The sequence below is a fragment of the Camelus dromedarius genome, chromosome 8, assembly GCF_036321535.1.
Source record: "Camelus dromedarius isolate mCamDro1 chromosome 8, mCamDro1.pat, whole genome shotgun sequence".
Taxonomy (NCBI): Eukaryota; Metazoa; Chordata; class Mammalia; order Artiodactyla; family Camelidae; genus Camelus; species Camelus dromedarius.
Genome location: NC_087443.1, coordinates 53,410,488 through 53,431,238, shown reverse-complemented (window position 1 = coordinate 53,431,238; position 20,751 = coordinate 53,410,488). Strand labels below are relative to the sequence as shown.

General features: G+C 41.3%; 2 protein-coding genes across 7 annotated transcripts in view; one reads left to right on the top strand and one right to left on the bottom strand.

The window, feature by feature from the left end:
• Positions 1 to 18,250, bottom strand: part of LGI1 (leucine rich glioma inactivated 1) — a 34,931-nt gene extending 16,681 nt beyond the window's left edge. For all 3 annotated transcript variants that reach the window (XM_010974298.3, XM_010974300.3, XM_010974299.3), the window contains exons 1-2: positions 17,649 to 18,250; positions 17,172 to 17,243 (exon numbers count right to left, since the gene is read on the bottom strand). In XM_010974298.3, coding sequence (XP_010972600.3) covers positions 17,172 to 17,243; positions 17,649 to 18,118 — 542 coding nt within the window. In that variant the 5' untranslated portion in view covers positions 18,119 to 18,250. The remainder of the gene's footprint in view (positions 1 to 17,171; positions 17,244 to 17,648) is intronic.
• A 54-nt stretch (positions 18,251 to 18,304) lies between these two features.
• Positions 18,305 to 20,751, top strand: part of LOC105084242 (protein FRA10AC1) — a 74,059-nt gene continuing 71,612 nt past the window's right edge. For 3 of the 4 annotated variants that reach the window (XM_064488231.1, XM_064488229.1, XM_064488230.1), the window contains exons 1-2: positions 18,305 to 18,529; positions 19,390 to 19,622. The gene's annotated coding sequence lies outside the window, so the exon portion shown is untranslated. The remainder of the gene's footprint in view (positions 18,530 to 19,389; positions 19,623 to 20,751) is intronic. The other variant, XM_064488233.1, reaches the window with a different exon arrangement.

Sequence of the window (20,751 nt, the reverse complement as noted above, 5' to 3'; positions counted from 1 at the left end):
CCCCACTGCTCACAGTGATGGATGTCACATGCCCTTGGTAACATTTTGAGGTACAATCGGGCAAGTATGACAGTCAAAGGAGCCAGATCAACGAGTTGCAGGTTTTTATGACAAAGACACTAGTGGAATCTTTCCCTCTTGCTCCCGAAACTTCTGGAACATTCTGGCTAGCCCAAATAGTGGTGTCACGGTTTCAAGCCTAGGAAACCTAGAAAACCAGCTCCATGCCTGGTTGTTCTGTGATATCTCATAGTAGATAAGCCGCTGACACTGGCTCAATAAACACCAACCAACCTCCTTCTTTGAAAATAGAACAGACTGAAGATGGGGAACAAAGAGGCTTAGGAAGAGTCTCAACCCCATTTTGTTACTAAATAGTTGAAAAAGAACACTTTAACTTGGACAAATTTATTTGCAATTTCAAAATCCACAGGGATTTGGTTTCAAAATAACTGATGAAAAGGAACAACTATCAATGGTTTCCACACTCTGTTGAACTCAAAGAACTTTTTTTTTCTGAATAGGAGGTGATTATAGACCAAATAATATGAAGTTATTTTTTGGAGTGAGTATTAATTTATGGAATTCACTGGATGAAGTATGGATATGAACTGAAAATAAAGTTTTACACGTACTGATGACAAATTTATAATGGGTTCAAGTAATATTCAGCCTACATGTTAAGGTTCTTGTTTAAGGGAACCTCATATTTCACTTGTAACTAGTATCCAAAATGTGACCGTGGTCCTGGGTCAGACCAGACGTTTGACATAATTTGACAATTCACGTCTCATATGTACAGTTTAATTGCACTGTGTAACGTCCAATACTCCCTGTTAGTAAACTTTTTGACTTTTATTTTTGAAGTATTAGGGTTAAAAATAACTGCCACTAACCAGCTTAGTGACTTATCCTCTCTGAGCCTGTTAGCTAAGTGGATTAAAACTAGGAGATCTCACTTTCTGAACAGTTTTGAATAACTTATTTGACATCTGTGATTGCTTCAGAATAATCAGGGGAGGGAGTAGCCGTGGGTTAGAGATGAACTGAGCATGAGGTGATAATTTTTGAATCTGGAAGCTGGGTACATGGGAGCGAATTTTACTATTATCTCTAATTTTTTTATACGCTTGAAATTTTCTATAGAAATGGGGGAAGACAAGAACCAAACAAACAAAACCAGGTGATCGCCTGCATTTCTTCCTAAGCTATCAGTCCTGGAATGATGTTGGATTCTTTTCTGTCCTTCCTCCTTCCAACATCATAGCTTTATAATCAAGTGATTCACCAGGCTCTGAAGAGTCAACACTTGGGAATAGTCATACATATTAGCCACCCCTAGTTAATGAAACAAATTCAAAGGTTTATGATTTCAGTCACAACTTTGACAATTGTCTCTTCTTACTTCAGGCTTCTGGGAAACAAGAGGATTGCTCAGCCTTACTCCAAGGTAAGCTACCATCCAAAGTCTTCCTTGGGTTCCAGATTTTCGTTTCATTCTGTATAGGCAGCATCAAGGATGGAGAGAATGAAGTAAGGCAGAAATAGTTACAGAGAAATACCTCCCATGCTCACTGGTTTGCAAACTATCCCGTGGTTGGACCAGTGACTTCATAATCACTCACTCCGAGTCACTGGAAGAAACAGCTTCTGCCACCAGTTCTCCTTATGTTGACTCAGATGCAGTACAGAGTAGGATATGGATATTAGTGGGCAGAACTAGCCCACACATGTCAGAAAATAAAACAGGGTTTCCATCAGAATTTTTATCTGCTTTTTCATTGCTTATCCCTAGCGCCTGTAATAGTGCTTGTCCCATAGTGGACACTGAATAAATATTTGTTAAATAAAGAGGGATTTACTTTACATTAAATTCTGGTCATTGCTACATTACCAGATTGAATATGCCTTACAGCAGGGACTTATCCTTATTGACTTTGTGTCCTCAGCCCTGAGCACAGTTCCTGGCTGAATAATGTTTGCTGAACGAGCTTTTGAGGATTAAAACCTCTGGCTAAAACTACAACTACATGCAAAAATATGGATGAATCTCACAAAGTCTGGGGAAAGAAGCCAGAATGCAATAAAGTGCGTCCTATACGATTGCATCTATATAAAGAACAGAATCTAGCAAAACTAATCTATGCTGGCAGAAGTCAAGATAGTGGTTAACCTTGAAGGCGAGTAGTAACTGAAAGGGGGCACAAAGGGAAGACTTTGGGGTAATGATAATGTTTGGTTTCTTGACCTGGGTGCTGGTTACAAGGGTGTTGACTTTATAAAAAATCATGGTTGAGTCAGGGTGATGAATAGGCAGAGCGTAGGGGGGTTTTAGGGCAGTGAAAATACTCTGTATGATACCATAACAATGGATACGTGTCACTATACATTTGAACAAACCCATAGGAGGTCCAACACTGGAAGTCAACCCTAATGTAGACTATGGACTATGGAGGATAAACTAAGTTCCTCGGTTGTGACAAACATACCACCTTGGCAGAGGAGGTTGGTGATGGAGGAGGCTATGCCTGTGTCAGGGTAGGGAGTCTTTGAGAAATCTCTATGCCTTCTCTTCAATTTTACTGTGAACCTAAAACTGTTCTAAAAAAATAGTCTTAAGCTATCGAGATGCACACTTAGGATAGGTGCACTTTTCTTTAGGTAAATTACATTTCAATAAAAATTTTCTTATAAAAGCTGAAGAATTATCCCTCTGGCTAAGATAATAATGATTATCTTAGTCCTTCAATTCTAAATTCAATTATAGTTTTCTGTGGACAAGGATTCCATGGACAAAGATTTGTAAAATCACACATATATTCTAAATATAGTTGAGCAGACTATCCATTTTATTATCCTATATCTTAAAAAGACTTGAAAAAATCATGTTCTGTAAAGATGGTGAAATGCTGATCTTTAATTTTTATGAGTTCCTTTATAAACGTTTGATTTTAATATCGTGGTTTGTTACTGAGCCAGGCATGTTAAGAATCCCACGGTCCCTGTTAAGGCAAACTGCCACCCCATCTCATGTTCACATACAACAGACCTGGAGCAGACCAGGGTGGCTGTGTTTTGTACCATATGACCTCCATCCCTTTTCATAGATGATTAGAGCAAGAAGGACTCAGTTCTGCATCCAGAGCTGCTGATCCTGAGGTTGGTCAGCATCCATGGCCCAACTACTCTGTTTCAAAAAGTTGAGCCAAAGACCCTTCTTGGAGATTTGGAATCACAAAGAGAGATGGAGCTAGTTGGCAGAGAGGCTGAAGGAGAAAGGATGCCTTAGGGTTGAGTTAGCCCTGTGGCAGGCAACCTGTGCAAGGCACATTTAGGAGAGAGGGGAAAGTGGAGGGGACCTCACAAAGAGCAGTGTGTGTGAAGACTGCAGCGGGGAGATGTCCAGATCTGCATTAGATCCCACACCAGCGCTTCTCAGTCTTGGTTGCACTTGGAATCCCCTGAGGAGCCTTAAAAATACTGGTACCCGGTTCTCATCCTCAAGCATTCTGGTAAAACTCTACACCTGGGCATGGGATATTTAAAAGCTCCCCAGGCATCTCTTACAGGCACCCAGAGCTGCATGTGGTAAGCTTTCCGGTCAGTTACAATAGCCTTCCTTTACCTGTGGTGACCAAGGGGGCCTGTGCTCCTTGCAGCAAGTGTGGCTGGAGCAGCTGCTCTGGTACACAGAGGTGCTGTGGTTTGTCCTGTCTCCAGAATTACATGTAGCAAGAGTCCACAAAAAATATGACTCACATTTGACAACTGTCCTCACTACAGCAGCACATGGAGGGGTTGGGGGGAATTAACGCTGTCTGAATGAACTTGTCACCCAGAGCCACAAATCAGAGATCTCGACCCATAAACTTGCCAAGCAGCCATCCTGTGGGTTTGTGCAGAGATAATGGGAACATTTGAGATCTCTGCCACTTCCTCTATTCTTAGGGAGGGAAAAAGCCAGGCATTGTTTCCTAGAATTTTGGCAGAGGTGGACACAGGGATGTGCCTTGACCTTTCTGTTACCCTCCCTCCAAGGGCTGTGCACTTTTGTCTCTTAGCTGTCAGTCTCATGAATTCAGTAAGAAAACAGAGTGTAGGAGGAGTGGGGAGGATTTTCTTTCCTCTGCAAACAAGGGATTGTATGTTTCTTTACCAAGAAGGAGACTTAGGAAGATCATACATACCAGCTATCAATTCCATGCAGGCAATAGTTCATTCTTTAAATGATGACTGTTGCCTCCATTAGCCTATATTTCATAGACTTCTGCTGTATTAGCTTACTTGGTCTTTGAAACAACTCTGTGAAAGTGGTGAAGTAGATGTCAATATCTGTTTGACAGGAGGAGACTGAGGCCCAGAGGGCTGTTAAAAGTTTTGACCAGGGTCCTAAGGCCCAAGACTCCTGGTCTACTGACCTTTCCACACACTGGGTAGTCTCTTAGTATAAGACCCGGGTCACGTAATGGCACAATATCCACATGCTGGCAGATAACTATAATAGCACTGCTCAACTTATCCAGATTTAAGAAATCCATTAAGTAATAATTCCTTTTTAAGAGAATAAATTAATCAAAATAGGCAATCGTAAAGTCACATTAAGATCATGTCAATGTCAATCTTTTTTGTTTTTTTTAAGCAAAGGATTTAAAAAATTTGAATGCAGTTTGGTGTATTCTGCTTAAGGATACTATATGCTCATTGCAGAAATTCTGGAAAACACTATACTCATACTACCCAAAGACATTGATATGTGTACATATAATATATATGATATGTACATATATATTTATAAAATTGGAATAATGGTTTTTATAGTGTTCTGTGTCCTCCTTTTCATGTACTTATTTTTTCAAGAATAGTATCTCATGACAAGAAACTTTCAATATGTAATTTTAACAGATGAGTACGTTTTGTAGTATAGATACATCAGGATTTAACATTTTTATTGTTGATTCCAATTTTCAGTATTACAAACACTACCATAACCATCCTCACATGCAGGTATTTTTGCATATCCCTAATTCTTTCCTTAGGATAGACTTAGGATAGATTTCTAAAAGTAGCATTATTGGATTATATGGTTTTTAAGTCAAATTCTTTATTACTCAGTTGTATCAAATTACGTGTTCAGTTCTGAATCTAGAAATGCCTATTTTACCACATCCTTACAAACATTTAGTATTATCATTTTTGTTTCTTTTTCTATGAAATCCTGTTCTTTGTCCATTTTTGTTGTTTTCTAAGCACTTCTTATTTACTAAGAACATCACCTATTCTTTGCCTTTCTTATTTGATGCTAAGAGTTTTCCTCTATTGATTATGATTTGCCTTTTCAATCACAATTTTTAACATATAGATGTTTTATATTTGAAACAAAATAAATCAACTTCCATTATATATTCTTTCTTTACTGTAATTCTTAAAATGTTTTTCCTACCTTGAAATCAATGAAATATTACCTACACCTCCTTCCTTAAATTCTTTTTAATGCCTGACTCTAATTTACTTGGGACTTACTTTTATCTATAATGTGAGGTGAGACACTGCCTTGATTCCTTCCTAGATAGTTACCCAAATTTGGCCAAAGCTTGTTGCTGAATAGTTAATGCCACCTCCATTTGTGAGTACATATTACTTCCTTCAAATGTCTGCTATTTTATTGGTTTTTCCAAAAATGAAATCTTGGATTTAGTTATCATTTCCCATGCTTCCTAATTTATTATTTGATGTTTATCTTTATTGTTTATTTTCTCTTGATTTCCTTAGAATATTTATTGCTTCCTGCTCAATTCATATATGTTTATACTCTCTGATTTAAAATAAAAGTATTCAGAAATGTGACTTTACTTCTGTATAAAGCATCCTATAAGTTTTGACACATAATCTCTTAAAATTGCATATTTGATTTCAACAAGTATTTAGAATAACAGTCTTAAAATTCCCTGTTGATGATAGGTTTTTCTTAAAAAAAAAAAAAAAGCTTTCATGATTTTATGATTAATATCACACTGGGATTAGAGGATGAGATCTGTAAAATGTCTGCTAACCTTGAGCTCCAGTTCCTGCCTACATCCAACTGCCTGTAGGGGTGGGTCACATCTCTCCAAATAAATTAACACTCAGGCCAGAAGGTTATTTGAGGGTTCCTAGTTGATCTGAAATCTAGGACCAGCAGCATTTAATTCAAAAGTAACAGAAAAATGGTTGATAGGGTTAGCCAGGAGCTCGGAGTGCTGGGGTCAGCAACAGTGAAGTAAAGGAAAGAGCAGAGGGTCACAGAATGAGGCTCTAGCTACATTAGAAGGAGGTCAAGGCTAAGGCTGCCCAACATCCAGCTGAGGGGCCAGAGCTGGGGGCCCACAAGAGTGAAATAGCTGGACAGGCACATGTGCCCATGCCAAGGCTATGGGCTGCTGAAGCAGCTTCTCGCCTCTTCTAGGGACCAGAGAAGGAGCACACTGAAGAGGGGAATCACAAAGCCTGAGTCCTAATTCCCACTTGGCCATAAATCCTCTGTGTGACCTTGAGCACATCGCTTCTCCTCTCTGTGTTGTCAAATAAGGGGTCTAGACTAGATAATGTTTTAGGTCTAGCTTAAAGACCTGTGAGTCTAGGCTCACTGCAGGCTGCAGGCTTCATTCCTGGAAGAGTAGGCATGGACTCTGCATGAGGAGTGGGGAGCAGTGGGGAGGCAGGTGTGCAGATGGCTGACTGGGAGGATAACCCTACTGGGAAAATCTCCCCTTATCTCAAACCAGACTGCTCGTCTGGTCACACCAGGGCCCCCTGGCTCTAATGACACTTCTTCAGACTCTCTCTAGTCAGTTGTGACATCTTCACTGCCATCAAAATTGTCATTGGCCCACACATGGTCTGCATCTTTCAGCCTGACACAGATTCTCTCAGCTATGGAGGGGAGATGATTTAGGGGGCTCTCCCATACACCCCCACCTCCATAAGGGCTACTCTGGATGAAGAATAGAAGGGTGAGCAGCCAGCATCGGGTTGTCAGTTAGAGGTGGCACTGGTAAGTTATAGAATAGAGAATCTAGTTTCTAAGCCTGTGGCTGCATGTATTATGTACATGATGTATCAAGGGGGTAAATCTATTTCATCATCTGGTAAAATAGAATTATAATCACAAAAAGACTTCCTGGGAGATTCTAAGAATTACATGGGATAATGTGTAAGAACATGTCTCCAATGCTTCTGCCAAAGAACATCTAAGCAAAGAGCATAGACATAAAATATCAGAGCTGGAGGAGCATTAGCTCCAGTTAAGGACCTTAGTTATACAGCGAGGGAAAAGGTCCAGTGAAATTGTCACCTGCCTAAGAGAACTGTTATGGCCGTTGTCCAGGGACTTAGGCAGCCATGGGCAATGTGTGTAAACACGCTTCCAGGTACATATGTGTGTCTGTATGTTTATATATGCATATATATGTATATGAGAGAGTAAGATGTACAAGCTACAGCTGTTGGAAGAATTGCAGGCACAGCTGGAAGGGCTGGCCAACTTGTTTAAAGCTGCCTCTGCGTAAATGATTCAGACCTTCTAGTTGTTACTAATATTCTCCTTTATCCAAAAGAATTGGGCTGGTTGAATGATAATTAATAACAGGCTGATGATTCACTTTAGTTAAATGCACACATTCTAAGTACATGTGCCACGTGAATAATTTACATTTGAATATTTTAAAATATGCTCTTAAGATAAGAAAGCATTCAAATGGGAAACATCACACATGAGCACGTTATGTCACAGTTCTTTTTGACTCTCATCCTTGGAAAACATTTTCAGTGTAATGTTCAATGATCCTTAAGCAGACCAGCACCTCTTCAATTTGGATTGATGCAGAGAATAACCTTAACTTTCGCTCCACATAAATCTGAGGGGCGGGGCACTCTAGAGAGATATGCAGTTCAATTCCTCTTCTTATAGGTGAGGAAACCGAGGCCTGCAGCAGTAAGTGACTTAGCCAAGGTCACATCTTTGGTCAGTAGGAGGACCAGGTTTAGAATGTTGATTCTAGATTTGCAGGGGTTTCCTGGGGAATATTCTTGGCATGCACACTAACAAAGATTTAAGCATGGACCTACTCCTTTGGTTTTATAGTTTATTACCTCTCATCCCAGGATAGTCAAAACTTTTCCTTTCTAGCAGTTGGCATAACTAGCCAACAGCCCACCTTCCCGATGTTTATAAATTCAGTCTGTGTCTCCCTGCTCCTGAAAAACTGAGGAGAAGGGACTTAGATTTTATTTAAAGCCTGTCTGTGCCAAGCCTCATCTTTAGCAGATTGCCATCTATTAACTCATTTTAATCCTCAAATGAACACTATAATGTAGGTTTTATAGTCTCCATGTAGAATACAAAGAAACCTGAGGTGAGAGAGGTAAAGTAATTTAAAGCTTTTAACTGGCAGAGCTGGGATTCTGTGCTCAGGCATGACCTTCCCTCCTTCCCCTGCCCCCCAGGGTTGTTACTGGTCAAAGGCAAGGCCATGCCTCCTCCTGTTAGTCCCATCAGATCTGCCCAGTATCTGCTGGAGATCAAGACTAGCCTTGCCCAGCAGTTCCCCGAGTGTACTCCCTGGAACACAAGGCCTTCATGGGCTTGAGAGGTTTTACAAGAACAAACAACAAAAAAGAAACCGAACAAATAAACTTGGGAAAGGTGAATAAGTGAAGTTAATCAGGGTTCCTAATTACACGAATCTTAAGTAAATTGAGACTCTTCAAAAGGGATTTAAATGTACAGTTTCTCCATTTTATTGATAATGGGGCCCACTGAATTTTACATAAAATGAATGTACCCAGGGAAATGCTGGTTTGCCGTTTGGGAAGTGGCTGTGAGGGAACCCACTCAAAACAAAAATAGTGAGAGTGTGCATTTCAGCTCAAGGAGCTTTTTCCCATTGAACGGGCTGCAAATGATAATCTACTTCCTCCAAAAGATGGAGCATCCCCTGGGAGGTCCCCAAAGAAGCAGTGTGTGCCAAGCTGCTTGCCTGGGTGGAGAGCCTAGCTGTGAGGCGTGCTCGCAGATATCACCCTCAGTGAGTCCACACTAACAAAACTGTCTGAGTCACCCCTTATATGGAGACAGATGGTTTCATATATCCTTTAAGATGGGACTCTTTCTACTTGCCTAAGCACTGCCAGCAAGGCTCTCTAGAACAAGGTGAGATATAAATAATTAAGCTAAGAAATAAAACGAACACCAAAGACATAGATTTCCCATATCCTATTAGAGGTTAAGAAAAGTAAAACAACATAAAATAATTCCAGAGGCTTTGCTAAGCCAAGGTGCATTGTGAACAGCCAAGCAGGGATAGAATGAGCAGTTTCCCAAATTTATTTGAGCACAGAACTCTTTTCAGGACAATGTTCCACAGACCTCATTTAGAAAACATTGTTCTAAGGTGTAACTTTAAAGCGTATAAGTTCTCTTTTATTTGTTCTTTTCTTTTTTCTCTCTCTCCCTAATTTTTTTTAAAGTAGGGAGACCAGAGCGTACACATACAAATGAGAGTCGAATCCTAGGGAAACTCGATGTTCTTGCCAGCAACGCTCCCACTCTTTCAAAGGGCTTTTGAAACTCCTTTTCAATAATTGTCTCCAGGAATCAGGACACATTCCCCTGAATATCCTCATTAATGGCAAAGGTTGACCCTTTGAGAGGGGATTTGATTTGGGGAACAAAACTATGCAAAGTTAAACCCAGTGATTCATGTTCAAGAGGAAGTAGACAGAAGTAGTTAAAAGTGGGGGCTTGGATTTAAACCCCAGCTTTGCCATTTACGAGGAGTGTAACATCGAGGAGGCTACCTAACTCTTCTAGGACTCAGTGCTTCATCTGCAAAATGAACATAATCGAACCTCCTCACAGGTTTATCGTGATGATGAAATAGATCCATAAAGTACCTAGCATCAGGTGATACAAAAATGACAGCTGTCCCCTAACAAAACTTTGCCTGGTTCCATTTTTTGGCTTGCAAACTGGCCGGGAAGGCAATTCTCAAAGATCTAGACATGTTTAGTTATGGGAGCACAGTTAGGAAGACTGTGATCTCCCACAAGGAATTCTCTGCAAGTCAAGAGTTATTTGTACATATGAATTCTAGTCTGTTTATTTTTCAAAGGCTCATTGTTTTTTAATCACATTTTACACAGGCAAGCACCTGTCATCTTGCCATGTAAATTGGCCCCAAAGTTCCTTTCCAGTCCTTGCCCCAAGGGATGGATATTGAAATATTGTTTTATCATCAGCCACCATGGGAAGTCCTGGTAAAGTCTCGATGGACCTGCCTGGGAAATTGGGAGCTACATTATTATTTTAATAATAACTTTATAATTAATAGCCAATTCCATATTATGAGGCTTTTTCATTTAATAATCTAATTTACTGATTTGTTAGAATTGATACAATAAAATGTACCTGCTTTCTTTAACAAGGCTATTTTCTATATTACATTAATTTAAAGTACTCTTCGTAGAATAGAATACAACACAATAGAATTTTTAAGCAGAATGAGACCTTGGTTAATTGAACATGAAGGTCTCAAAAATGCCAATGTATGTTTTGTTTGGTCTTTATCCTGTTTACAAATCTGCCTCCAGGTTTCTGCCTTCCCCTGAAAATTAGAAAAATATGACCCCATATTTGTGTGCCATATTCTTATCAGCAATATAATCAGTTGGAGCTGAAGACGTCATTTTTAGGTAGGACATGTCTTCTCTGGTTTACTCCAGTCACTGCCACTCCCTATTGTCCTATACCCAACTGTTTCCTTCATTTACCTTATCAACCCAACCCCCATCGAGCATTTGAGTTTGAGAACCATAATTTAATCTGTCTCTGGTATTTTATACATAAGATCTGAGGCCCAGGGACACAGCCCATTACTGGCTGAACTGAATTTCAAACCCACGTCTCCTGACTTCTACTTCAGGCTTCTTTCCATCTTACTGCAGACGTACTCATCTGAAGACTGGCTAGTGTTAATTATTTTGAACCAAACTTGCCATGTTTTACAAAATATGGTGCCAGTTGTTTTATCATGAGGAAGAACTGGGAGAATTCTACTTCCGCTCCTACTCCCAGAAAGGTAAATAGTTCACGTCTCCTGTGAGAAGTATTGGAAGAAAGATTTTTTAGTGGGTTTTGATGGAGACCTATTTGTAGAACAATAAAATTTTAAAGCCAGCATCGAGGGCAAACCCAGCCTATACAATCAGATGCTAATCTGATGTTATGGTTGTTCAAATTAAAGTGATTTTCAGAACTACAATAAAAGCTAATGTTTATAGAGTTACAGGAACTGTACCAAGCGCTTTACATGTATTGTTTCATTTAATCCTGCCTGTAATCCTGTGTAACAGGTACTAGAGTTATTGCCTGCTTTGTAGATGCAGATAATGAGGCCTGGTTAAGCTTGCCCCAAATCACAGAACTAGGGAGCAGCAGACTAGGGATTTGAACCCATGTCTATTTGACCACAAAACCTGTGTTCTTTGCTATTTGTCACATGGCCAGCTCACCAGGCTGAGCCATTTTGCAATCACAGCTGTCATTGTGACGCCCTGTGATCACTCTGTAGCCTATCTCAGCCATCGACAATGGGCACGAGTCGCCATCATCACCAGTCAGCTGAATGCCATTTTGAACAAAATGAGAGAGCTTATGAAGACCACCTTCTGATACATTCAAATACAGGCAAAATATAGTTTACCTTTCTAGGGCTCACTTCCACCTTGGAGCTGCCGTGCCAAGGTGGGGAGTGGGAGGCGTCACTCCCCTCTGTGTCTCTCACAGAGCCCAGTGCTGTGTCTGTTGCACAGCAGGGTCCCCAGACATGTCTGCTGACATGGGCGGCTTTGGCTTTCATTCTGTCACTGCCTGCCACTGTGCAGTGAATAGACACTTGTTTTAGCGAAGGCAATATAAAGAAATCAAAAGGCAGACTCTCTTTGTGTTCACAAGTTTGTTTTTCACCTTAATAGTCTTAACCAACATTTTTCTTTGGATGTCCTAGCAAAGTAGATAAAGGGAGAGTGTTCCTCTTCACAGGAGAGAGGCTAATCAAACCTGAGAGAAAACCTAGGTCTCTTGTCAAAGACCTAGAGGAAGTCAGGGGGGGACAAAAGAGACTCAGGCAGTGGGTCTAAGAAAAAATTTTGGATGCTTTCTCTCCCATCCAAGTACTAACCAGGCCCGACCCTGTTTAGCTCCCAAGATCAGATGAGATCGGGTGCCTTCAGGGTGGTATGGGTATAGACTGGATTCTTTTGTCTTTTGAGTTCTGATACACTGGAAACATCTGTTGAAGAAGTCTGACATCATGATGTCATAAGCAAATATCTCTTCACATTTGTTTGATTCAGCCCACTTTCCAGACCTCCACTTTACTAGCTCATGTGAAGTCTGATCGTGTATACCGATCATTAGAAAGAGCATGAATGTGACCAAGACTGTCTACTGATAGGAAAACACGAATCTCTAGTATAAAATTTATAAAAATGTGAACTGAATTCAACAAATATATAGTAAGCAAGATCTCAGCTCACAACATCCAGGCTCTTCTCTAGGACCGTGGCTATTGAGAATCCTCCAGGAGAGACATGGAGCAGATAAAAGCACAGATAGCCCTAAAAATGACAGGAAGAACTAGAGACAACAGTAAAGTCTACAGAGCTTGAGAAAACAGAGGTCAGGGAATGAGGTACTTCAGTCTGGTATGGATGGAGCTTGAATGTGGGGGTGTGTGTGTGCGCGCGTGCACACATGCGCATGTGCACACACACTATCAGTACTGTGAGAGACGACCTTAGACAAATAGCCAAATTCTAGTATTACCAACTCAGATGTTCAGATGTTTCTCTTGTTTCTAGGGAAACATTAAAGGCTTCCAAGCATGAGGGTGACATGATGAGATCTGCGTTTCAGGAAGGTAACACTAAAGGAGGTGAGGAGGATGGGGACTGGCAGCAGGGAGACCAGTGCAGATGCTCCCTGTGCCTGCAGAAGAGTATTTGCAGCCTCAGTGAGGGCTATGGTCCTGGTTGAAGAGGAGGCGGTAGAGTACCATGCTGTTTCAGGGGGGTCTTGTCTGGTTGAAAGTGGACAAGAGAGACAGGTAACTCCTATTCAATCAATTCTATTGCTGGAATAATTGAGAGGATGAAATATGCTTTCAGAGAAAACATTTGTTGTACAAGGCTACTGTGCACAATCATAGCAATTAAGAAGTTAAAAAGCAGATCTATGGGTCATCGAGCAGAACTGTAGACAGAACATCCTAGATGACTGACATTTTCACTTCTTGATCCATTATAGGGCATCAGCTGGGCACAAACCAAAACATGCCCATCCATAAGCAGCCAATCATTCTTCCAGCAACCCTGTTAGTTGATAGGTTTGGCTTGAGTAGTTATTGAAGACTACTACATATTTCTTATTCTTGTCATATATGGAGGGATAGAGAAAGAGGCCAATCACTGAGAAGATGAGAAAGGCTATGGATACTTTTTTCCTGGACAAATAATATTTTGAAGGGCTAAAGGATAAAACCTTAGTAAGGACGGACTTATGATTTATCTTGTTCACACTGTTTGCTTTTCTGGTTTTTAGTTTTTAATTTCTTGTGGACTATATATTTATGTGTTGATTGTGGACTAATAAAATAAATGATATTTTTGCCCCAGAGGGATCAATTCTGTTGTTTCAAATGGGACCAGATCTCATTGGAATAATTAGAATTTTTCTGGTTATACTGAATTCTTATATAAAGATTTTTTTTCCTATGCATGATACTAACTCAACCCTGTAATTTACTCCCTGAAAATAGATCTCTCTTAAGAGTTGGAGAGATTTAGTTTATTAAAAATTTTATCAACAAATGGCCACGTGGCCACATTTTATACTCTTTATTTTGAATTTTACTTCTGTAATGAGCCTACATCATTGGGGATTTCAGTCATCTGTGGAGGACAGGGCTGTCCTGTGTGAAAACACATTTCTATAAACTACATTCACTACAAGCACCACTCCCTATCACTAAAAGCAAACTAAAGTGAATAATCCCACTGGTTATATTTCACAACAGGCCTATGGGAAACATGAATGAAATTACATTCACTTGGAAAAGGTTTTGTTGCTGTTGTTTGAAACCATAAATGAGATTTTTTTTTTTTTGCTAATAGGTTTTGTACAACTAATCTGATGCATTTTTATTGGATAATTTTATTCTTTCTCTCCTCTTTACAGAGTGTGGGCTTTTGTTTTTCTTAGTCTCCAAAACACACTGCCAGCCGCGGCCTACCAGGATCTTCTCCCCCAAAGCACTGAAGCACTGTATGTAACTTAAGGAGGCACTACGTCTATCTCCCTCAGTACCTCAGGCTGACATTTCAAAAAGTACTACGTCTGTCTCCCTCAAAAAGTACTTCTCATCATGCCTTCTGCAGAGGGTCTGAAAAAGCATTTGGGGCCGTAATGAAATGATGAGATTGTTAGGGTGGGTGATGGGAACGGGTCATCTCCTGTCCCTTTCCAACAACTGAGCAAGAAACCAGCTGCCTTTGTACATCAGTCAAGCAGAATTGATTCTGAAGTATATCTCTTCAGAGGACATGACAGGTTAGTTTGGTGATCTGTGGTCCTGAACACTGTTAGAAGTCACTGCAAACCCCAAGCAGTGGCTGGTGTGATCCAGGCCAGGTCTGATGGCAAAAGTCACGCAAAGGCAAAATGGGCCCCCTGGTCTTTATGTTCCAAGGGGAGTTTTCAGGGCACTGGGTGTCCCCGTCCCATAGAAGAACTCTTTTTGTCTGTGAACCATCCATTCCCACCACTGCTATGATTATGGTACTTTTCATATTGGGAGCCTTTTCATTTCCTTCTTCCTCAGTGAAAATGAGCTTATTAGACCCTTTCCTGAGAACAGGAGGAAACGAAAAACACTGGTCAGGAAGAATGGGGAGCAAACTCTTTAGGAAACAGGATCCTGGAGATTTGAGACAAACTTTGACCCCTGACAATCTTGCGTAAGATCAGCCCTGGCACAAATCTGCCGTGTTGAGGTTAGCCAATGTGAGTTAAGTAAGGACATTACAGGGCAAGAATTACTTGTCCTTTTGTTATTTCTGAAGCCCGAACTGCTTTTAGAAATAAGGGCTGGAATGTTCCATAGGAACTCAGAGCATGGAACACAGGGGCATGGCATACACTCGGTGTGGGCTATTTAAAACCCTGTTCCTTGGCTTCCCTCTGTGATTCTAAATACGTGTAATCACATTACCCTGCAGCAGCCGGGAACTATTTCTATAACATTGTCCAGCATCTGTGCTTGCCGAGGCTGGGGCCACCCAGCAAAAACAAAGTGGAGATGTGCTAACTAATGAGGCTGATGCATCCAGGCTTTCTGTGTCACAACTAACGACCATCTAGTGTTGGCATATGAGCAGCATGTATCAACTGACACTTCTTGAATTTTAAGGACTGATCTGTTTAACTATCCTGGGGGGAGAGAGGTGCCTTCGCCCATCAAAAGGATGTTTTTTAAATGAGCCATTTATTTATTTACCAAATAAATAACATAAGCACACTCGATCACTTTCTCACATACAACCAATTTTTATCCTATGGAAGGATGCCAGCATTGGATACTTTGCCCCTTTATGTGGTAAAGACTCTGTCTGTTTTGGATTTGTTTGGTGTGCTAACACTTCCCCTAATCACACCATTAGCCATCAGTCAAACAGATAAATCCCTTCAGAATATTCTACTCAATTGTTAATTGCAAAGGCATTAACTAGTAAAAGGACCTTGGCAAAAATTGTTACATAATGTCAAAACACCTGATCAGGTTTGTGAATTCAATGGAAACAGTCAAATCAGTTTTGGGATTTCATATACACAAAACAATAAGTGATATTTTTTATTTTAGCTTTTTAGCTTTATGTAAAAAGTGAAAATCCTACCGCTGATAAAATGTGTAACCATTTGTCATACCCTCTGCCAAGCATTTTATCTACTTAAATCTTATTTATCTCTGATAACAACCCTTCAATGTGTTATCACTTCCATTTTACAGATGAGGAGACTGAGGTTCAGAGAGATTTAGTCATTTGCACACGATTATATGTCTAGTTTCTAGTGAATAGTGGGGTGAGATTTATATACAAGTGTCTTCCGTTTCAAATTCATGCTTTTGCCTCTGTATATATAACCCCAAACAGACAAAATGGCCAATTAAGGTAAGAAAACAAACACGCAAACAGACTTGGGTCATGCAGTTAAGATAACCACAGTTGGTGGGCAATTGGCTGATTCTCTCCTGGAACCGGTAACTACAACCCAGTCTGTTGCCTGACACCTGAGCACCAGGAGACCTCCTGATCCCCATGTGGTCCTACTCTAAGAACTAGCACTCCAATTGCCAAACGTCACACATCAGAACAAATTATACATGTTACGTTATGCCTGTGGAGAGATCTGATTTCTTAGTCAAATATTATTTTTGACTGTTTTCGGACATAGACTGAATATGTGGTTCCCTCATGGCTAACTCAAAACACACAGCAAAAACTAATCCTTTGCACTATCCTATATTATTATTTTCTTTTTCTCCTTGTAAGGGGACTAGTTATAAATTAGATGAGATTAGAAAACAGTCGCTTGAGAATTAGTATTTTAAGGAATTACCTAGAAAGAACCCAGATTTTTCTTCTCCACACAATAAATCACACAGAGTAGCAGCCTGCCCCAGGTCCCCAAGGACAACATCTTGAGCGCATATGTTATGCTGTGTTCTGTATCGACTAATTCAGAAACTCCAGAGCAAAATAACCAAAGTTCTCAAGTCAAAAATGAAAGTAAAAGAGTGGAATGAAATTAGGATCATTGTTGCAACATTCCAACAACTTCATAAACAGCCACAAAAGTAGACAGCATGACAGGTTAGCAAATTTGCCATTGCAAGAATCAACCTGCACTGTTGGAATCAAGTCGCAAACAAACCCATCTACCTCTCACTTGACTGATAAGCTTTTCCTCTCCAGAAATATAATCACATCTGACAAAATTAATACTGAGATCGTTTCACTAGAAGGCTTATCCAAATATATGCTCTATTAAAAATAGTCATGATATAAATATTTCTCACAAGAGCTGCAGCGATGGTGTGAATAAAAAACTCCCTTCTGAGATTTCAGTAAAACCAGATCTCACAAAGGATCTGAAAGAAAACAAAACAAAACAAAACAACAAACAGACACACACAAAGAGACACACACAGACAGAGAACAAGCCTTATGTTAATCCGGTTTAGCAAAACAGTCCCTATTTTGACCCTATTTTGTGAAGTACAATACTGTTCCTTCCCAGATGGAGCAGGAGAGATGAAACTGCTACAGGTTTCTCATAATAATGCTCAGGAGTGGAAGGTATCTAAGCATGTTCTGTAGCAGCTAATAAAAATCAGAATTTCTAAATGCAGCAAAATGTTAGCCCCGTCAAACGGCCAAGCGTGCAAGAGGAATCTTTCTCTCTATGCCCTTCTACCAATACATACAAAGCCCCAAATACATCGGCTGGAAGGTTTAAATCGTAAATTAGATATCAAAATGCTTACGGGCCTTACAATGAGATAACATCAGGAGGAACGGTGCGTGGAATGGATCTGGCATTCTCACATAAAGCATTATCTTTGGTACAAGTACACACGGCAGGGCATTTTGGCTTCGCTGGTTTCTTCCCCTCAGTCAGCAAAAGCGCAGATAAGAGACATAGGCAGTAAGCAATTCTTTTCAGGGGGATGCAGGCATTTCCCATCCTTTGGCTTCTCTCTGATTCCATGCAGTCAGAAAAATATCCCCAAACATGAACAGGGCTTCTGGAATTCAGATGGTGCTTGTCTTGCTCTAAGACCAGATCACATAAGAGTCCACCCTTTTCCTTTGCTGCCTCTCTCTCTCTGCTTTTCAAAACCGGGACCTGCAGCTGATTCGTGAGCTGCTCCTCGCTCCAGCGATGCGCTGCTCCGGGAAGAGACCTGTGAGGTGCTGCGAGGTGGGAGGGATCCAACTGCTGGAGGAGAGAGCGGACTTGCATCACCAGGAAAACACTGAGCGCAGACCAGCCTTCGAAGGCAAAGCGAAGTGATGTAACAGAAAATAAACAGCTTTCTGCTTGCACCGGGAGGCCCTTTAATTGTTACCAAAAATAGGACGGCATTATGTCTTATTAGTGGGTGGGTGGGCGGGTGGGTGGGAGCAGTCATCTTGCCTGGATCTCGGCAATCTCAGAAACCTCTGGGAATTTGCTTTTCATGTGGCAAACAACCTAGTAAGAAAAACTAGCTTTGGAGCCAGCCCTGGCTGAAAAAAATGAAGTGAAATGAAACTCTCTCCCTCGGCAGCATTTGGCTGAAACCTTGGTATTTCTTTCTGAGTCCACCTGACTGACGCCATCGCTGAAAGACAAACAAGAACACATGGAGAATGTGACTTTCAGGGAGTGAATGTGAGTAAATACTTTTCTGACACTTAATTGTCATAAATTATTGATTTTCATAATCTGCCCCGCCCATGTGTAAACCATCCCCTTCTCCCGTGGTGAGGGAGGGAGACAGAAGCATTGACTGCCTCTGTGTGTAATCTGCCCTCCTCACCTCTCACACTCCCCCTTCTTCAGCCCTAGAACCAGAAGCCTGGAAGGAACTCCCTGGCAGCAGGAGGCAGCCAGCTTTGGCTTCCAGGGCTCTGGAAAAGCTCTGGCTGAACCCAGGAGGCTGAGATAGGCTGAGGAGATGCCAGAGACCTAGTGGCTTTGGAAGGTCCAGTTCTGCCAAGAATTAGCCCAATGTTGTCTCTAGATCTATTCCCCCATCTGTAGAATGGGCACGAGAGCACAGAGGTTCCATAAGTATTATGAACATTAAGTCAAAATGGAAGGCTATGTTACTGTCATATTTGATGGGAAAGAGGATGTCCCTTTGGAGAAGGAAATTCATTTAAACAAGAGGCCCTGGCTTTGGGGGCAGGGCGGTATAGTCTGTGCTTAGGATGGAGGAATGTCTGCTTAGTCCTCTTACCAGGCTGAAGGCGGCCACCCCTCAAGCTGGCACAGCCAGCCTGGGGATGTCAGTCCACACTCTTTCTCTTTCAGCTTCTTAGGCTGAAAATAGTACAAGGACTGTCTAAGCAAATGTGTGATTAGGACAGAAACTCACCCTGCACACACAGAACTGGAGGCATTGACAGTCTACCCTTCCCCTCTCGTCGGTGGCTCCCCCTGCACTCACTCCCACCCCTCATTTACGGGGAGGGCAGGGTGGTGCAGTTGTGGTCCTTCTCGTATCTGACTGCTCTCTGTTTACCCAGAAGACTGCAGGCTCCACAAAAGGAGAGACCCCGGGGCAAATCTGGGGCCTGGACCGCGTCGTGCACGACGTGAGCAGCCAGTGTGTCGTTATGGGCAGCAACAGAGCATAGAGGCTCTCCACGGTCGGTCGGGACACGCTCATCCAAAGAAACCCGACATTGCTTCTCAGAGTTACCCTGAAGGAAGTCAAGGACAATTCACCAAAGAATCGACGATCGAGCTGAGTTCTCAGGTAAGGGGGGAATGAAAGTGCAGGTTGGTGTGAGCCTTCCAGGTGGAGCAAGGAGCACTTGCCAAGGCCTGGCCACCACCTGGAGAACCATGGACACCTCTGCAGAGTTTTAGGCAGAGGAGTGATATGATCTGGTTTGTGTTTCAAAAGGACCAGTAGGTTATTATCCTTAAGCTCCTTTTTGAGGATTTGTGATTATATTAGGCTTTTTATTTGTTTGTTTGTTTAGAGAACAGAAAAGGAAAACTAAGTCCAGGAGAAGCAATGACTTTGAATGCATTCTGCTCTTGCTTCACTGCTTAGGGCTCTATGGAGGGAGGGAGTATATCACAGCGATTTTTAGAAACTGTGACCTACAGGCAAGCCCCACTTGAAACAGTAAAAGTGTCACTTAAAAGTTGGCTGCAAGTCAGATTTTTGTAAACTGAATCCTACTTCAAGTGCACAATGCAAACCTGCTTTGTAACTTAATTACGTGGCGAGAATGTTATAGAAGATGTTTTTTATTCAAACAATCACCCACGCCCTAAGTTATCTGACTTGCAAACGATGTGTTCTGTAACTATAAAGACCCTGAGAACTTTCAGGGACCTCAGAGTTCTCGGATCCAATCCCTGAGTGTTACAGATGGGGAAACTGTAACAGGTACAGGAGGTCGCACAGACAGTGAGTGGCAGAGCCACCACTCTGCATGGGATGACACTCTGGCAGATACTTGGTTAAACTGATCGGTGCAGTCAACAAGATAATTCCCCTACTCTGTTTCACTTTCAAATGTATCAGATTATCACGATGCCGTGATCAGCCCTGGGCTTTGTGCTCTGTAGAAGGGTCAAAGAAAGGGTGAACGGTCTTTCATATTTGACTTGGTTAAGCTCGGAGGGCAAACAAATGAGGGACAGAAATCATACCCATAACTTCACTTTGCAGCTGTATTTATCTAGTGGTTCAGTTTGTCAGTTCAAGTGGAAAAAGGACCATGATGGGGGGTGAAGGGGGGACTCTAAGGACAAATTACAATGGGCATTCTGAAAAGACAGTAACTTTTTCTTTTTCTATGGCATTTAAATGCCCAGACTTGAATTCCCTATTCAATTAAAACACCCACTATGATCAGGCACCATTTTAA